Below are 17945 nucleotides of genomic sequence, written 5' to 3'. Positions count from 1 at the left end.
ATAAGACGGGTGTCCGGCCTGCGGCCGGGCACTTAGGTTCCGTTAAAAAAAAAAAAAAACAAAAAAAAAACGTACCACTACAAAGTACTCTTGTTTATATTAGAAGATATTGTAAAATAACAATAAGTTTAATTTTTTTTTTTTTTTCACTAACACATTAGGCCCGTCGCGCCGCGCCACTACTATATGGGGCGAAGGTGCGAAGGTGACGGCGACGACAAAGTACCGAGTCTAAGGAGTCTGATGGCGGCGCCACACAGTGGCGTTATGTCTCTATAAAAGTGGTGGTCTTTTATTATATTATTTATTAATGGTATTTTTTTAATATCATATCAATACTGTACCCCGCACGGGGGGGAGGTAGTGACGAAAAATAAGGATACGAGGTCTCGTAATCGCAATGAGTTTCTGCGACTACCATTGTTTGTCGCGGGTAACGGGGAATCAGGGTTCGATTCCGGTGAGGGAGCCTGAGAATCTGCTACCACATCCAAGGAAGGCAGCAGGCGCGCAAATTACCCCCTCCCGGCACGGGGAGGTAGGGGTAGGTAGTGACGAAAAATAATGATACGGGACTCTTACGAGGCCTCGTAATCGGAATGAGTACACTTCAAATATTTTAACGAGGTAAAATTTAAGGGCATTGAGGGTCTGGTGCCAGTGGTGGTTGATTAGATGCACACACTATACTTTTATAATGATCCTATACAAGTACCAGTACAATTATTAAATATAGACGCGCAAGGTCGTTACACGAACCGCTTACCATTATAGTAAAGTACTATGCAAACACACATAACATATACGCAATAAGGGAACTTTAAATTGGAGATTTTACCCTACCACACCCGTCTGTCTCATTTTGAAAACTATTCAAAATAATTGCTATTTTTCATTCTCATTCAAATATAAATAATAGTAAAAAATAATATATAATTTTTGACTGAACTGAACCCAAGTGCCCCTCATATACATGTTCTAACCTAACCTAACCTAAATCTAGTTTTGATTCCTTTAGACTTTAGATTCAAGATTTAATGTGAATATATGCATTAATAAAAACTCATTACTATTTTAATACTAGTTATGCTGCTGTTGATGCACTGATGAAAGCCAGATAGCTAGATCAGTGTTTAGTTAGTCGTAGTTGCCGGTGGGCTTAGGTCTAAAGGAATCCAAACTAGTTTTAAAAGGTTTGGATAGGTTAGGTTAGGTTAGAACATGAATAAGACGGGTGTCCGGCCTGCGGCCGGGCACTTAGGTTCCGTTTAAAAAAAATAAAAACAAAAAAAAAACGTACCACTACAAAGTAATCTTGTTTATATTAGAAGATATTGTAAAATAACAATAAGTTTAATTTTTTTTTTTTTTTCACTAACACATTAGGCCCGTCGCGCCGCGCCACTACTATATGGGGCGAAGGTGCGAAGGTGACGGCGACGACAAAGTACCGAGTCTAAGGAGTCTGATGGCGGCGCCACACAGTGGCGTTATGTCTCTATAAAAGTGGTGGTCTTTTATTATATTATTTATTAATGGTATTTTTTTAATATCATATCAATACTGTACCCCGCACGGGGGGGAGGTAGTGACGAAAAATAAGGATACGAGGTCTCGTAATCGCAATGAGTTTCTGCGACTACCATTGTTTGTCGCGGGTAACGGGGAATCAGGGTTCGATTCCGGTGAGGGAGCCTGAGAATCTGCTACCACATCCAAGGAAGGCAGCAGGCGCGCAAATTACCCCCTCCCGGCACGGGGAGGTAGGGGTAGGTAGTGACGAAAAATAATGATACGGGACTCTTACGAGGCCTCGTAATCGGAATGAGTACACTTCAAATATTTTAACGAGGTAAAATTTAAGGGCATTGAGGGTCTGGTGCCAGTGGTGGTTGATTAGATGCACACACTATACTTTTATAATTATCCTATACAAGTACCAGTACAATTATTAAATATAGACGCGCAAGGTCGTTACACGAACCGCTTACCATTATAGTAAAGTACTATGCAAACACACATAACATATACGCAATAAGGGAACTTTAAATTGGAGATTTTACCCTACCACACCCGTCTGTCTCATTTTGAAAACTATTCAAAATAATTGCTATTTTTCATTCTCATTCAAATATAAATAATAGTAAAAAATAATATATAATTTTTGACTGAACTGAACCCAAGTGCCCCTCATATACATGTTCTAACCTAACCTAACCTAAATCTAGTTTTGATTCCTTTAGACTTTAGATTCAAGATTTAATGTGAATATATGCATTAATAAAAACTCATTACTATTTTAATACTAGTTATGCTGCTGTTGATGCACTGATGAAAGCCAGATAGCTAGATCAGTGTTTAGTTAGTCGTAGTTGCCGGTGGGCTTAGGTCTAAAGGAATCCAAACTAGTTTTAAAAGGTTTGGATAGGTTAGGTTAGGTTAGAACATGAATAAGACGGGTGTCCGGCCTGCGGCCGGGCACTTAGGTTCCGTTTAAAAAAAATAAAAACAAAAAAAAAACGTACCACTACAAAGTACTCTTGTTTATATTAGAAGATATTGTAAAATAACAATAAGTTTAATTTTTTTTTTTTTTTCACTAACACATTAGGCCCGTCGCGCCGCGCCACTACTATATGGGGCGAAGGTGCGAAGGTGACGGCGACGACAAAGTACCGAGTCTAAGGAGTCTGATGGCGGCGCCACACAGTGGCGTTATGTCTCTATAAAAGTGGTGGTCTTTTATTATATTATTTATTAATGGTATTTTTTTAATATCATATCAATACTGTACCCCGCACGGGGGGGAGGTAGTGACGAAAAATAAGGATACGAGGTCTCGTAATCGCAATGAGTTTCTGCGACTACCATTGTTTGTCGCGGGTAACGGGGAATCAGGGTTCGATTCCGGTGAGGGAGCCTGAGAATCTGCTACCACATCCAAGGAAGGCAGCAGGCGCGCAAATTACCCCCTCCCGGCACGGGGAGGTAGGGGTAGGTAGTGACGAAAAATAATGATACGGGACTCTTACGAGGCCTCGTAATCGGAATGAGTACACTTCAAATATTTTAACGAGGTAAAATTTAAGGGCATTGAGGGTCTGGTGCCAGTGGTGGTTGATTAGATGCACACACTATACTTTTATAATTATCCTATACAAGTACCAGTACAATTATTAAATATAGACGCGCAAGGTCGTTACACGAACCGCTTACCATTATAGTAAAGTACTATGCAAACACACATAACATATACGCAATAAGGGAACTTTAAATTGGAGATTTTACCCTACCACACCCGTCTGTCTCATTTTGAAAACTATTCAAAATAATTGCTATTTTTCATTCTCATTCAAATATAAATAATAGTAAAAAATAATATATAATTTTTGACTGAACTGAACCCAAGTGCCCCTCATATACATGTTCTAACCTAACCTAACCTAAATCTAGTTTTGATTCCTTTAGACTTTAGATTCAAGATTTAATGTGAATATATGCATTAATAAAAACTCATTACTATTTTAATACTAGTTATGCTGCTGTTGATGCACTGATGAAAGCCAGATAGCTAGATCAGTGTTTAGTTAGTCGTAGTTGCCGGTGGGCTTAGGTCTAAAGGAATCCAAACTAGTTTTAAAAGGTTTGGATAGGTTAGGTTAGGTTAGAACATGAATAAAACGGGTGTCCGGCCTGCGGCCGGGCACTTAGGTTCCGTTTAAAAAAAATAAAAACAAAAAAAAAACGTACCACTACAAAGTACTCTTGTTTATATTAGAAGATATTGTAAAATAACAATAAGTTTAATTTTTTTTTTTTTTTCACTAACACATTAGGCCCGTCGCGCCGCGCCACTACTATATGGGGCGAAGGTGCGAAGGTGACGGCGACGACAAAGTACCGAGTCTAAGGAGTCTGATGGCGGCGCCACACAGTGGCGTTATGTCTCTATAAAAGTGGTGGTCTTTTATTATATTATTTATTAATGGTATTTTTTTAATATCATATCAATACTGTACCCCGCACGGGGGGGAGGTAGTGACGAAAAATAAGGATACGAGGTCTCGTAATCGCAATGAGTTTCTGCGACTACCATTGTTTGTCGCGGGTAACGGGGAATCAGGGTTCGATTCCGGTGAGGGAGCCTGAGAATCTGCTACCACATCCAAGGAAGGCAGCAGGCGCGCAAATTACCCCCTCCCGGCACGGGGAGGTAGGGGTAGGTAGTGACGAAAAATAATGATACGGGACTCTTACGAGGCCTCGTAATCGGAATGAGTACACTTCAAATATTTTAACGAGGTAAAATTTAAGGGCATTGAGGGTCTGGTGCCAGTGGTGGTTGATTAGATGCACACACTATACTTTTATAATTATCCTATACAAGTACCAGTACAATTATTAAATATAGACGCGCAAGGTCGTTACACGAACCGCTTACCATTATAGTAAAGTACTATGCAAACACACATAACATATACGCAATAAGGGAACTTTAAATTGGAGATTTTACCCTACCACACCCGTCTGTCTCATTTTGAAAACTATTCAAAATAATTGCTATTTTTCATTCTCATTCAAATATAAATAATAGTAAAAAATAATATATAATTTTTGACTGAACTGAACCCAAGTGCCCCTCATATACATGTTCTAACCTAACCTAACCTAAATCTAGTTTTGATTCCTTTAGACTTTAGATTCAAGATTTAATGTGAATATATGCATTAATAAAAACTCATTACTATTTTAATACTAGTTATGCTGCTGTTGATGCACTGATGAAAGCCAGATAGCTAGATCAGTGTTTAGTTAGTCGTAGTTGCCGGTGGGCTTAGGTCTAAAGGAATCCAAACTAGTTTTAAAAGGTTTGGATAGGTTAGGTTAGGTTAGAACATGAATAAGACGGGTGTCCGGCCTGCGGCCGGGCACTTAGGTTCCGTTTAAAAAAAATAAAAACAAAAAAAAAACGTACCACTACAAAGTACTCTTGTTTATATTAGAAGATATTGTAAAATAACAATAAGTTTAATTTTTTTTTTTTTTTCACTAACACATTAGGCCCGTCGCGCCGCGCCACTACTATATGGGGCGAAGGTGCGAAGGTGACGGCGACGACAAAGTACCGAGTCTAAGGAGTCTGATGGCGGCGCCACACAGTGGCGTTATGTCTCTATAAAAGTGGTGGTCTCTTATTATATTATTTATTAATGGTATTTTTTTAATATCATATCAATACTGTACCCCGCACGGGGGGGAGGTAGTGACGAAAAATAAGGATACGAGGTCTCGTAATCGCAATGAGTTTCTGCGACTACCATTGTTTGTCGCGGGTAACGGGGAATCAGGGTTCGATTCCGGTGAGGGAGCCTGAGAATCTGCTACCACATCCAAGGAAGGCAGCAGGCGCGCAAATTACCCCCTCCCGGCACGGGGAGGTAGGGGTAGGTAGTGACGAAAAATAATGATACGGGACTCTTACGAGGCCTCGTAATCGGAATGAGTACACTTCAAATATTTTAACGAGGTAAAATTTAAGGGCATTGAGGGTCTGGTGCCAGTGGTGGTTGATTAGATGCACACACTATACTTTTATAATTATCCTATACAAGTACCAGTACAATTATTAAATATAGACGCGCAAGGTCGTTACACGAACCGCTTACCATTATAGTAAAGTACTATGCAAACACACATAACATATACGCAATAAGGGAACTTTAAATTGGAGATTTTACCCTACCACACCCGTCTGTCTCATTTTGAAAACTATTCAAAATAATTGCTATTTTTCATCCTCATTCAAATATAAATAATAGTAAAAAATAATATATAATTTTTGACTGAACTGAACCCAAGTGCCCCTCATATACATGTTCTAACCTAACCTAACCTAAATCTAGTTTTGATTCCTTTAGACTTTAGATTCAAGATTTAATGTGAATATATGCATTAATAAAAACTCATTACTATTTTAATACTAGTTATGCTGCTGTTGATGCACTGATGAAAGCCAGATAGCTAGATCAGTGTTTAGTTAGTCGTAGTTGCCGGTGGGCTTAGGTCTAAAGGAATCCAAACTAGTTTTAAAAGGTTTGGATAGGTTAGGTTAGGTTAGAACATGAATAAGACGGGTGTCCGGCCTGCGGCCGGGCACTTAGGTTCCGTTTAAAAAAAATAAAAACAAAAAAAAAACGTACCACTACAAAGTACTCTTGTTTATATTAGAAGATATTGTAAAATAACAATAAGTTTAATTTTTTTTTTTTTTTTACTAACACATTAGGCCCGTCGCGCCGCGCCACTACTATATGGGGCGAAGGTGCGAAGGTGACGGCGACGACAAAGTACCGAGTCTAAGGAGTCTGATGGCGGCGCCACACAGTGGCGTTATGTCTCTATAAAAGTGGTGGTCTTTTATTATATTATTTATTAATGGTATTTTTTTAATATCATATCAATACTGTACCCCGCACGGGGGGGAGGTAGTGACGAAAAATAAGGATACGAGGTCTCGTAATCGCAATGAGTTTCTGCGACTACCATTGTTTGTCGCGGGTAACGGGGAATCAGGGTTCGATTCCGGTGAGGGAGCCTGAGAATCTGCTACCACATCCAAGGAAGGCAGCAGGCGCGCAAATTACCCCCTCCCGGCACGGGGAGGTAGGGGTAGGTAGTGACGAAAAATAATGATACGGGACTCTTACGAGGCCTCGTAATCGGAATGAGTACACTTCAAATATTTTAACGAGGTAAAATTTAAGGGCATTGAGGGTCTGGTGCCAGTGGTGGTTGATTAGATGCACACACTATACTTTTATAATTATCCTATACAAGTACCAGTACAATTATTAAATATAGACGCGCAAGGTCGTTACACGAACCGCTTAACATTATAGTAAAGTACTATGCAAACACACATAACATATACGCAATAAGGGAACTTTAAATTGGAGATTTTACCCTACCACACCCGTCTGTCTCATTTTGAAAACTATTCAAAATAATTGCTATTTTTCATTCTCATTCAAATATAAATAATAGTAAAAAATAATATATAATTTTTGACTGAACTGAACCCAAGTGCCCCTCATATACATGTTCTAACCTAACCTAACCTAAATCTAGTTTTGATTCCTTTAGACTTTAGATTCAAGATTTAATGTGAATATATGCATTAATAAAAACTCATTACTATTTTAATACTAGTTATGCTGCTGTTGATGCACTGATGAAAGCCAGATAGCTAGATCAGTGTTTAGTTAGTCGTAGTTGCCGGTGGGCTTAGGTCTAAAGGAATCCAAACTAGTTTTAAAAGGTTTGGATAGGTTAGGTTAGGTTAGAACATGAATAAGACGGGTGTCCGGCCTGCGGCCGGGCACTTAGGTTCCGTTTAAAAAAAATAAAAACAAAAAAAAAACGTACCACTACAAAGTACTCTTGTTTATATTAGAAGATATTGTAAAATAACAATAAGTTTAATTTTTTTTTTTTTTTCACTAACACATTAGGCCCGTCGCGCCGCGCCACTACTATATGGGGCGAAGGTGCGAAGGTGACGGCGACGACAAAGTACCGAGTCTAAGGAGTCTGATGGCGGCGCCACACAGTGGCGTTATGTCTCTATAAAAGTGGTGGTCTTTTATTATATTATTTATTAATGGTATTTTTTTAATATCATATCAATACTGTACCCCGCACGGGGGGGAGGTAGTGACGAAAAATAAGGATACGAGGTCTCGTAATCGCAATGAGTTTCTGCGACTACCATTGTTTGTCGCGGGTAACGGGGAATCAGGGTTCGATTCCGGTGAGGGAGCCTGAGAATCTGCTACCACATCCAAGGAAGGCAGCAGGCGCGCAAATTACCCCCTCCCGGCACGGGGAGGTAGGGGTAGGTAGTGACGAAAAATAATGATACGGGACTCTTACGAGGCGTCGTAATCGGAATGAGTACACTTCAAATATTTTAACGAGGTAAAATTTAAGGGCATTGAGGGTCTGGTGCCAGTGGTGGTTGATTAGATGCACACACTATACTTTTATAATTATCCTATACAAGTACCAGTACAATTATTAAATATAGACGCGCAAGGTCGTTACACGAACCGCTTACCATTATAGTAAAGTACTATGCAAACACACATAACATATACGCAATAAGGGAACTTTAAATTGGAGATTTTACCCTACCACACCCGTCTGTCTCATTTTGAAAACTATTCAAAATAATTGCTATTTTTCATTCTCATTCAAATATAAATAATAGTAAAAAATAATATATAATTTTTGACTGAACTGAACCCAAGTGCCCCTCATATACATGTTCTAACCTAACCTAACCTAAATCTAGTTTTGATTCCTTTAGACTTTAGATTCAAGATTTAATGTGAATATATGCATTAATAAAAACTCATTACTATTTTAATACTAGTTATGCTGCTGTTGATGCACTGATGAAAGCCAGATAGCTAGATCAGTGTTTAGTTAGTCGTAGTTGCCGGTGGGCTTAGGTCTAAAGGAATCCAAACTAGTTTTAAAAGGTTTGGATAGGTTAGGTTAGGTTAGAACATGAATAAGACGGGTGTCCGGCCTGCGGCCGGGCACTTAGGTTCCGTTTAAAAAAAATAAAAACAAAAAAAAAACGTACCACTACAAAGTACTCTTGTTTATATTAGAAGATATTGTAAAATAACAATAAGTTTAATTTTTTTTTTTTTTTCACTAACACATTAGGCCCGTCGCGCCGCGCCACTACTATATGGGGCGAAGGTGCGAAGGTGACGGCGACGACAAAGTACCGAGTCTAAGGAGTCTGATGGCGGCGCCACACAGTGGCGTTATGTCTCTATAAAAGTGGTGGTCTTTTATTATATTATTTATTAATGGTATTTTTTTAATATCATATCAATACTGTACCCCGCACGGGGGGGAGGTAGTGACGAAAAATAAGGAAACGAGGTCTCGTAATCGCAATGAGTTTCTGCGACTACCATTGTTTGTCGCGGGTAACGGGGAATCAGGGTTCGATTCCGGTGAGGGAGCCTGAGAATCTGCTACCACATCCAAGGAAGGCAGCAGGCGCGCAAATTACCCCCTCCCGGCACGGGGAGGTAGGGGTAGGTAGTGACGAAAAATAATGATACGGGACTCTTACGAGGCCTCGTAATCGGAATGAGTACACTTCAAATATTTTAACGAGGTAAAATTTAAGGGCATTGAGGGTCTGGTGCCAGTGGTGGTTGATTAGATGCACACACTATACTTTTATAATTATCCTATACAAGTACCAGTACAATTATTAAATATAGACGCGCAAGGTCGTTACACGAACCGCTTACCATTATAGTAAAGTACTATGCAAACACACATAACATATACGCAATAAGGGAACTTTAAATTGGAGATTTTACCCTACCACACCCGTCTGTCTCATTTTGAAAACTATTCAAAATAATTGCTATTTTTCATTCTCATTCAAATATAAATAATAGTAAAAAATAATATATAATTTTTGACTGAACTGAACCCAAGTGCCCCTCATATACATGTTCTAACCTAACCTAACCTAAATCTAGTTTTGATTCCTTTAGACTTTAGATTCAAGATTTAATGTGAATATATGCATTAATAAAAACTCATTACTATTTTAATACTAGTTATGCTGCTGTTGATGCACTGATGAAAGCCAGATAGCTAGATCAGTGTTTAGTTAGTCGTAGTTGCCGGTGGGCTTAGGTCTAAAGGAATCCAAACTAGTTTTAAAAGGTTTGGATAGGTTAGGTTAGGTTAGAACATGAATAAGACGGGTGTCCGGCCTGCGGCCGGGCACTTAGGTTCCGTTTAAAAAAAATAAAAACAAAAAAAAAACGTACCACTACAAAGTACTCTTGTTTATATTAGAAGATATTGTAAAATAACAATAAGTTTAATTTTTTTTTTTTTTTCACTAACACATTAGGCCCGTCGCGCCGCGCCACTACTATATGGGGCGAAGGTGCGAAGGTGACGGCGACGACAAAGTACCGAGTCTAAGGAGTCTGATGGCGGCGCCACACAGTGGCGTTATGTCTCTATAAAAGTGGTGGTCTTTTATTATATTATTTATTAATGGTATTTTTTTAATATCATATCAATACTGTACCCCGCACGGGGGGGAGGTAGTGACGAAAAATAAGGATACGAGGTCTCGTAATCGCAATGAGTTTCTGCGACTACCATTGTTTGTCGCGGGTAACGGGGAATCAGGGTTCGATTCCGGTGAGGGAGCCTGAGAATCTGCTACCACATCCAAGGAAGGCAGCAGGCGCGCAAATTACCCCCTCCCGGCACGGGGAGGTAGGGGTAGGTAGTGACGAAAAATAATGATACGGGACTCTTACGAGGCCTCGTAATCGGAATGAGTACACTTCAAATATTTTAACGAGGTAAAATTTAAGGGCATTGAGGGTCTGGTGCCAGTGGTGGTTGATTAGATGCACACACTATACTTTTATAATTATCCTATACAAGTACCAGTACAATTATTAAATATAGACGCGCAAGGTCGTTACACGAACCGCTTACCATTATAGTAAAGTACTATGCAAACACACATAACATATCGCTACCTGCAGGTTCAATTGGGGTAACTGACAAAACACAATGTTGCAGGAGAAGCATTTAATGTTTTTTTTCGTCTTTAATCGATCATAACTTTTTTTCTATACTACCTTTTTTTCATTTTCTTTTATAAAAATGCTTAGAATACGGTGAATTTCTGGCTAAAATGTAAATAATATCCAAAGAAACTCTATAATAGAAAATAAATTTCAGTTACACCAATTTTTTTTTATACTATTGACAGTTACGCTACATTCAGCATAAAAACTTTAAAACAATTCAGGTCAAAATGATGTAAAGACAGTTGTAAATCAAAATATGATTTAATCGTTTTAATGTAAGAGCCTATATGTGTAACAGGTTACTGTCTATTTTAGTTAAATTGTCTATTTTAAAGTTTATAAAAATGTAGAGAAGAACAAAATAAAAACCTGTTGCTTTTTACACTAATTTTTCTTAGATCCTAATAATGTTAATTTTGTAATAAGAATTAAGATTTATAATGAAATAAAAACCTCTTTTAATCAACACTATATTTATTGCGAAACATCAACAAAAATCTAAAAAAATAGTAACCAAAGTAATCAACTGGCTAGACAGAGTCAACAGAGGAGTCATCTTCGTCCGTTTGATTGAGTGTGTCTTGTATTTTCTTAGCATAGGGTAGATTAGTAAAATCCCCATGATATCTGCTAGGGATAACACCATCATTGCATAGCTTTGTCAAATCTTTATATTTGATTTCTGATATGGCCAATCTTTTTTTATAAAGGGGTTTCAATTGTTGGAATTCCTTTTTTAATTTTATTTCTAACGTCTCATTAGAAGCTGATGGTGCAGTATCCTTTTCCTTCAATTTTCCTTTCCCTTTTCCTTTACCCTTTCCTTTTATTACACCCTTTCCTTTTGGCTTAAAATAATTATCAAATAATTTAATTTCATGAGTGGTCGCATCAGGTTTCATAGAATGTTTAGTTGTAAACGTGTTTACATCCTTTTTCTTCATTGTAGCAATTCTAATTTTCGATGTATTTAATTCCTTTGTACAATTAGAAAAGCATTCCTGCGTCACTGTGTCCCAGTCGATAAAATCAGTAAATTCAAGAACGTTTACATTGTAAGGACGAGGATTTTTCCGGGCCGATTCTATATAACTTGACCATTGTGTAGGGCTCCAAACAATTATTTTTCTTACTTCACGTTCTATTACAGAGTGCATGCTATCTACAGGCATATAGCTATGTCCCGGTAGCAGGTAATTAATTTGAATGACTTCAATATTTTTAGATACCGTCAAAAAACCTTTAAAAATCGAAAGTATGGTTTTATTACGATTTTGTCCGCTACAACAATCGCAATAAAAGATAACTTTTTTTATTCCTCTTTCGTCAACATTTTGCAGATACTTATAAATACAAGAACCTATCTCTTTTGCGCCTCGTTTCCCATCACATTCACCCCATGTGTAACAAAAACCATTTTGAGTGGAGCTTTCATAAATCGTAAAGTTGAAAACTGTAAATTTTCGCGTGTAGTAAAGTAAGATGTTATCACCATGGGGTGTATTCAAAACCTTCTGTAAATCAAAGCTTGATACTATAGTCTCCTTGTCTATCAGATGCAAACTTTGATGACATTTGAATCGTTCGTATGTTGCTTCTTTTTCTTCGATGTGAGCCTTAATAATTTCGGAATCCATATTGACTTTATTTTCATTATGATCGTTTTCGTATTTGGTACAAATTTTGCATTTATCTTTCTTTGGTACGTGGACAGTAACATTGTTGTATTCCGTTTTGAAAAAATCTTTGAATTTTCGCTCACCTAGATAGTTTTCCTGATTTTCTTCGCATTTTTTTTTGTATAAACGATAAAGGTTAGTTGTATTCTTATACTCTTGTGGTAAATATAATTTGCTTGATTTTTTCCGACAATAATGTGAAGGAAGATATGGAAGAGATTCAATGTAGTGCTTTGCTGAAGCTATCACAGACTCATCATACTTTGGATTGCTCGATTTCTTTCGACTTTCTGCTTGAGAAAGTCCTTCTTGAACATTACCTATAGTATAAAGTAAATAATTTTGTCCAATATCTAAGGTTTTTAGTATAAATTTTTGACACACCTGTCTTCTGCCCTCGCCTTCATTTATGTAGTATTCGTAAGTAAACTTTCTTTTGCTGTCGATCACGCCTTTTTTTGGTCTATTAACCGGAACTCGTAAGGCACATTGTACCAGCCAATCTTTTTTTCTTTGAGAATTCAAATTCCAAAAATAATCAAAAATACTTTGTCTCCTTTCCTCGGTGATTTCAAAACAATTCCTGGGACATTTTGTAGGCTCGCAGGGATTTGCCTTTAATGTTTTTTTCTCTACAAGCTTTCCAGACGAAGTCTCATAACTGTCACCTTTTTCTCGTTTCATTCTCCTAATCTTCCTTTTATTTTCCACTTTTCTTTTCTTAAATTGTACAGTTCCTTCCAATGGTTTGTCAATATTTCTTTTCTTTTGTAATTTCTTTCTCTTATTTGTAGGTTTAGTATGTTTTGGGTCATTTTCAGAGTTAGATGACGACATGTTATCGCTTTCTTTGCCGGACCATAGATCTGAGCTTCCAGAGGAAAAATCTTCGCCTTGAGCAACATTAAGTTTGTCATAACATTCATCGTCTGATATAAAATCAATGTGTTCTTTTTTTAACTTAGGGAGTTCCTGTATACATTTTCTTTTGCGAGATTTTTTAATATCAGGCATTCGATTTTTATTTGTATTGCTACTAGAAGGAGTAGGTAAGTTCAATGTTCCTAATTTTTTTAAGGAAGATGAGTCCGATATTTCATCACAGGCAGTTTCAGGTACTATAACCTGTACTGGGATATCTGCAGCAAGAGATACAGGTGAGTCCACATTCATACCATCTGTACAGGAAGTTGCAGGGACTATATCCAGCACTGAAATATCTGGAGAGTGAGCTTTAGGTATGTCCATGTACATAATGTCTGCACAAGAAGTTGTCGGTACAAAGTCTAACAATGAGGGAGATGAATGAAGACCCAAAGCTTTGTTATCACCGCGAGGAGTTGCATGGTCTGTGCACAAAGTCTCAATCTCAATGGCAGTGCAAGAAGACACAGGTAGAGCCAAAGCCTTAATATCAGTGTAAGAGGTTGGAGATACTGTATCTAAAGGTGCAATATCTGTGGACTGAGATGTAGGTAAATCAAAAGCCATAACGGGGGCGCAGGCAGATTTAGAGATATCCAAACCAAGTTTGCAGAATGATGTATTAGGTATGTTCGAACATTCATTAAAGGTCACTATTTGATTAACATTTTGTGAATATTTTTTTGTTTCTTTTAAGGGCAACACATCGTTTTTGTTACAACGTTTTACACTGTCATTTGAATAAAGTTCACAGTATTTCTTTTCATTGAGTTTAGCAGTCAAAATATTATCAACGTTTTCAACAGAAACAATGTTAATTTTCTTTTCTGTTTCAGATGACTCGGGTATATTATTACTCTTAACGAGATCACTATTATTAGAATCATTAAAAAATGAGTGAGACATTTCTAGACATAGAGTTGACGTGTTAAGAATATTGCTGCTGTCACTACTACTATAATTCACAACTGCTTCCTTTTGTTTTTTAATTTCCACAGTATCATATGACTGAAATGTTGAAATATCTGATTCATTGATATCTACAATAATATCTGTAGCTGACGAGTTCAAATTGCTCTCAATTGAGTCACGAGAATTATGGGATCTGAAAGCGAAAAAACATTTGAGTTAATCAAATAAGGACCACGTATTTTTTAATATTAATGTGTTGGGAGCCATTAGCTTATTGAATTTGAAGCAAGTATACTTACTTTTTTGCTAAAAATGACTGCACGTCGAGTTTTATACATTCTGTATCACTTTGATCAATTATATCAGCTGACGAGTTTTGGGAGTACGAGTATTCCTTATGGTTTTTTACAGATTCGGATCTGAAAATAAGGGAAATAAATAATGTAATTTATTTTGGCATAGCGAGCTCTTTTTTCATGTTCTAAATACGAGTACCTTCAAATATTATTTAAAAATAATTATTGATTACCGGAAACTTGTTGATCGCTCTTCGTACCTATTTTTATTAGTTAGACAACAAACAATATCGATTACTCTCAGAGAACAGTCCTTACAACTTCTAGCAGTACTGGATAAAAATTACTGTAATGTTAACGTATTAAAAATACCCAGATAGGTAGGATTTCGGAGTCAATAATCAGATTCCAGGGACTGATTTTGGAAGCGACTGATTAGGTTTGTATTTTAAAATATTATTTCTAAATAAAATCGTGTGAAAATATTTAATAACGGTACTCTGATGTTTTTTATAATCTACCATTAATTTAAATGGTCTGCATAAGTGTAAAGTCTTCCAGATTTGAATCCCGGCCGGGGTAAGTAAGTAACTATGTTTGATGGATATTAATAGGGATTTACCAATTTAACTATCATTAATTATCTATGTCCATAATACGGATACCTAGATAATTGTTGTACCCAACCCTTACAAGAACACACGACGTTAATAATTACAATATTAATAGTTTCAATCTTGAAATATTAAGAACTTACCTTTCTATTTCTGCCTTTATTCTTATCAATTCCTGTTTACGCTGCAGTAATTGTTTTAAATTATTAAATTTTTCCATTTTGCACACCGGTAACAAACAACTACACCGAAAAACAAGTCAGCGCCAACTAATCGCGCCACTAACACCAAAAAGCGTGCGCGCCTGTTGTAAATAATGTCATTTGTCTCCTTCACACTCATTGCGTGTGAGGGAGACAAATGCCGAAGTGCCGCTTGGCTCGTGTGGCGCTTTACTTACAACCAGCCATCATTGGTGTAGGTAGGTATTCTGAACAGATATATTTAGTAAAACAGGGTAAAGGGCAAACTTATTAACTTACTTACCTGCAAATTGGTGTAACTGTCACTATAGTTTGGGCCCAATTGGTGTAACGTTGGAAGTAATGAATTAATAGTAAGGTAAAATAAGTTTAGTGACATTTAATCGGATAGTGCAGATAATATTTTGGTGTATCCGTAGGGAATTTCTTTATTCATCTTAAATAAAAATGTAAAAGCAATGTTTTTTCGGTTACATGCATTTGTAAATACTTTATTTACTACCATTATAAAAATACACGAATTTAACCGGCAAAAATGAATCAAATGTTTATTACCTCAAAATTTTAATAGAAATGTGAAAAGTACATATCCAAAAAAAGTAAGGTATCTGCATATTTTTAAAAGATCGAGTTTTTTTAAATATAACATTCGAAAGAGCAGAAAAATCTTAAAAAAACTGTATACTTAACTCATTTTACGTGTTTTGTCGGTTACCCCAATTGAACCTGCAGGTGACGATATACGCAATAAGGGAACTTTAAATTGGAGATTTTACCCTACCACACCCGTCTGTCTCATTTTGAAAACTATTCAAAATAATTGCTATTTTTCATTCTCATTCAAATATAAATAATAGTAAAAAATAATATATAATTTTTGACTGAACTGAACCCAAGTGCCCCTCATATACATGTTCTAACCTAACCTAACCTAAATCTAGTTTTGATTCCTTTAGACTTTAGATTCAAGATTTAATGTGAATATATGCATTAATAAAAACTCATTACTATTTTAATACTAGTTATGCTGCTGTTGATGCACTGATGAAAGCCAGATAGCTAGATCAGTGTTTAGTTAGTCGTAGTTGCCGGTGGGCTTAGGTCTAAAGGAATCCAAACTAGTTTTAAAAGGTTTGGATAGGTTAGGTTAGGTTAGAACATGAATAAGACGGGTGTCCGGCCTGCGGCCGGGCACTTAGGTTCCGTTTAAAAAAAATAAAAACAAAAAAAAAACGTACCACTACAAAGTACTCTTGTTTATATTAGAAGATATTGTAAAATAACAATAAGTTTAATTTTTTTTTTTTTTTCACTAACACATTAGGCCCGTCGCGCCGCGCCACTACTATATGGGGCGAAGGTGCGAAGGTGACGGCGACGACAAAGTACCGAGTCTAAGGAGTCTGATGGCGGCGCCACACAGTGGCGTTATGTCTCTATAAAAGTGGTGGTCTCTTATTATATTATTTATTAATGGTATTTTTTTAATATCATATCAATACTGTACCCCGCACGGGGGGGAGGTAGTGACGAAAAATAAGGATACGAGGTCTCGTAATCGCAATGAGTTTCTGCGACTACCATTGTTTGTCGCGGGTAACGGGGAATCAGGGTTCGATTCCGGTGAGGGAGCCTGAGAATCTGCTACCACATCCAAGGAAGGCAGCAGGCGCGCAAATTACCCCCTCCCGGCACGGGGAGGTAGGGGTAGGTAGTGACGAAAAATAATGATACGGGACTCTTACGAGGCCTCGTAATCGGAATGAGTACACTTCAAATATTTTAACGAGGTAAAATTTAAGGGCATTGAGGGTCTGGTGCCAGTGGTGGTTGATTAGATGCACACACTATACTTTTATAATTATCCTATACAAGTACCAGTACAATTATTATATATAGACGCGCAAGGTCGTTACACGAACCGCTTACCATTATAGTAAAGTACTATGCAAACACACATAACATATACGCAATAAGGGAACTTTAAATTGGAGATTTTACCCTACCACACCCGTCTGTCTCATTTTGAAAACTATTCAAAATAATTGCTATTTTTCATTCTCATTCAAATATAAATAATAGTAAAAAATAATATATAATTTTTGACTGAACTGAACCCAAGTGCCCCTCATATACATGTTCTAACCTAACCTAACCTAAATCTAGTTTTGATTCCTTTAGACTTTAGATTCAAGATTTAATGTGAATATATGCATTAATAAAAACTCATTACTATTTTAATACTAGTTATGCTGCTGTTGATGCACTGATGAAAGCCAGATAGCTAGATCAGTGTTTAGTTAGTCGTAGTTGCCGGTGGGCTTAGGTCTAAAGGAATCCAAACTAGTTTTAAAAGGTTTGGATAGGTTAGGTTAGGTTAGAACATGAATAAGACGGGTGTCCGGCCTGCGGCCGGGCACTTAGGTTCCGTTTAAAAAAAATAAAAACAAAAAAAAAACGTACCACTACAAAAGTACTCTTGTTTATATTAGAAGATATTGTAAAATAACAATAAGTTTAATTTTTTTTTTTTTTTCACTAACACATTAGGCCCGTCGCGCCGCGCCACTACTATATGGGGCGAAGGTGCGAAGGTGACGGCGACGACAAAGTACCGAGTCTAAGGAGTCTGATGGCGGCGCCACACAGTGGC

At 37.2% G+C, this 17945-nt stretch overlaps 1 protein-coding gene across 1 annotated transcript; it reads right to left on the bottom strand.

The window, feature by feature from the left end:
* Positions 1–11194: 11194 nt before the first annotated feature.
* On the bottom strand, positions 11195–15504 carry LOC120623698. Its single transcript, XM_039889915.1, has 4 exons — positions 15233–15504; positions 14479–14598; positions 12728–14372; positions 11195–11641 (listed from the first exon to the last, which is right to left on the bottom strand). The coding sequence occupies exons 1-4, from the start codon at positions 15307–15309 to the stop codon at positions 11195–11197; spliced, it is 2289 nt and encodes a 762-aa protein (XP_039745849.1). The 5' UTR covers positions 15310–15504.
* Between the last annotated feature and the right edge of the window lie 2441 nt (positions 15505–17945).

The sequence above is a fragment of the Pararge aegeria genome, chromosome 1 (genome assembly GCF_905163445.1).
Source record: "Pararge aegeria chromosome 1, ilParAegt1.1, whole genome shotgun sequence".
Taxonomy (NCBI): domain Eukaryota; kingdom Metazoa; phylum Arthropoda; class Insecta; order Lepidoptera; family Nymphalidae; genus Pararge; species Pararge aegeria.
Note: the sequence above shows the minus strand (reverse complement) of the source record. Positions and strands in the feature narration are given on the sequence as shown.

Excerpts from the sequence above, each read along its gene's own strand:
- LOC120623698 (XM_039889915.1), bottom strand. The coding sequence starts at position 15,309 with ATGGAAAAATTTAATAATTTAAAACAATTACTGCAGCGTAAACAGGAA. Across the intron at positions 14,373-14,478 it reads CAGTCATTTTTAGCAAAAAA|ATCCCATAATTCTCGTGACT; the intron begins GTAAGTATACTT and ends TTTCGCTTTCAG. Across the intron at positions 11,642-12,727 it reads AAGGCGAGGGCAGAAGACAG|GAATTAAATACATCGAAAAT; the intron begins GTGTGTCAAAAA and ends AATTGTACAAAG.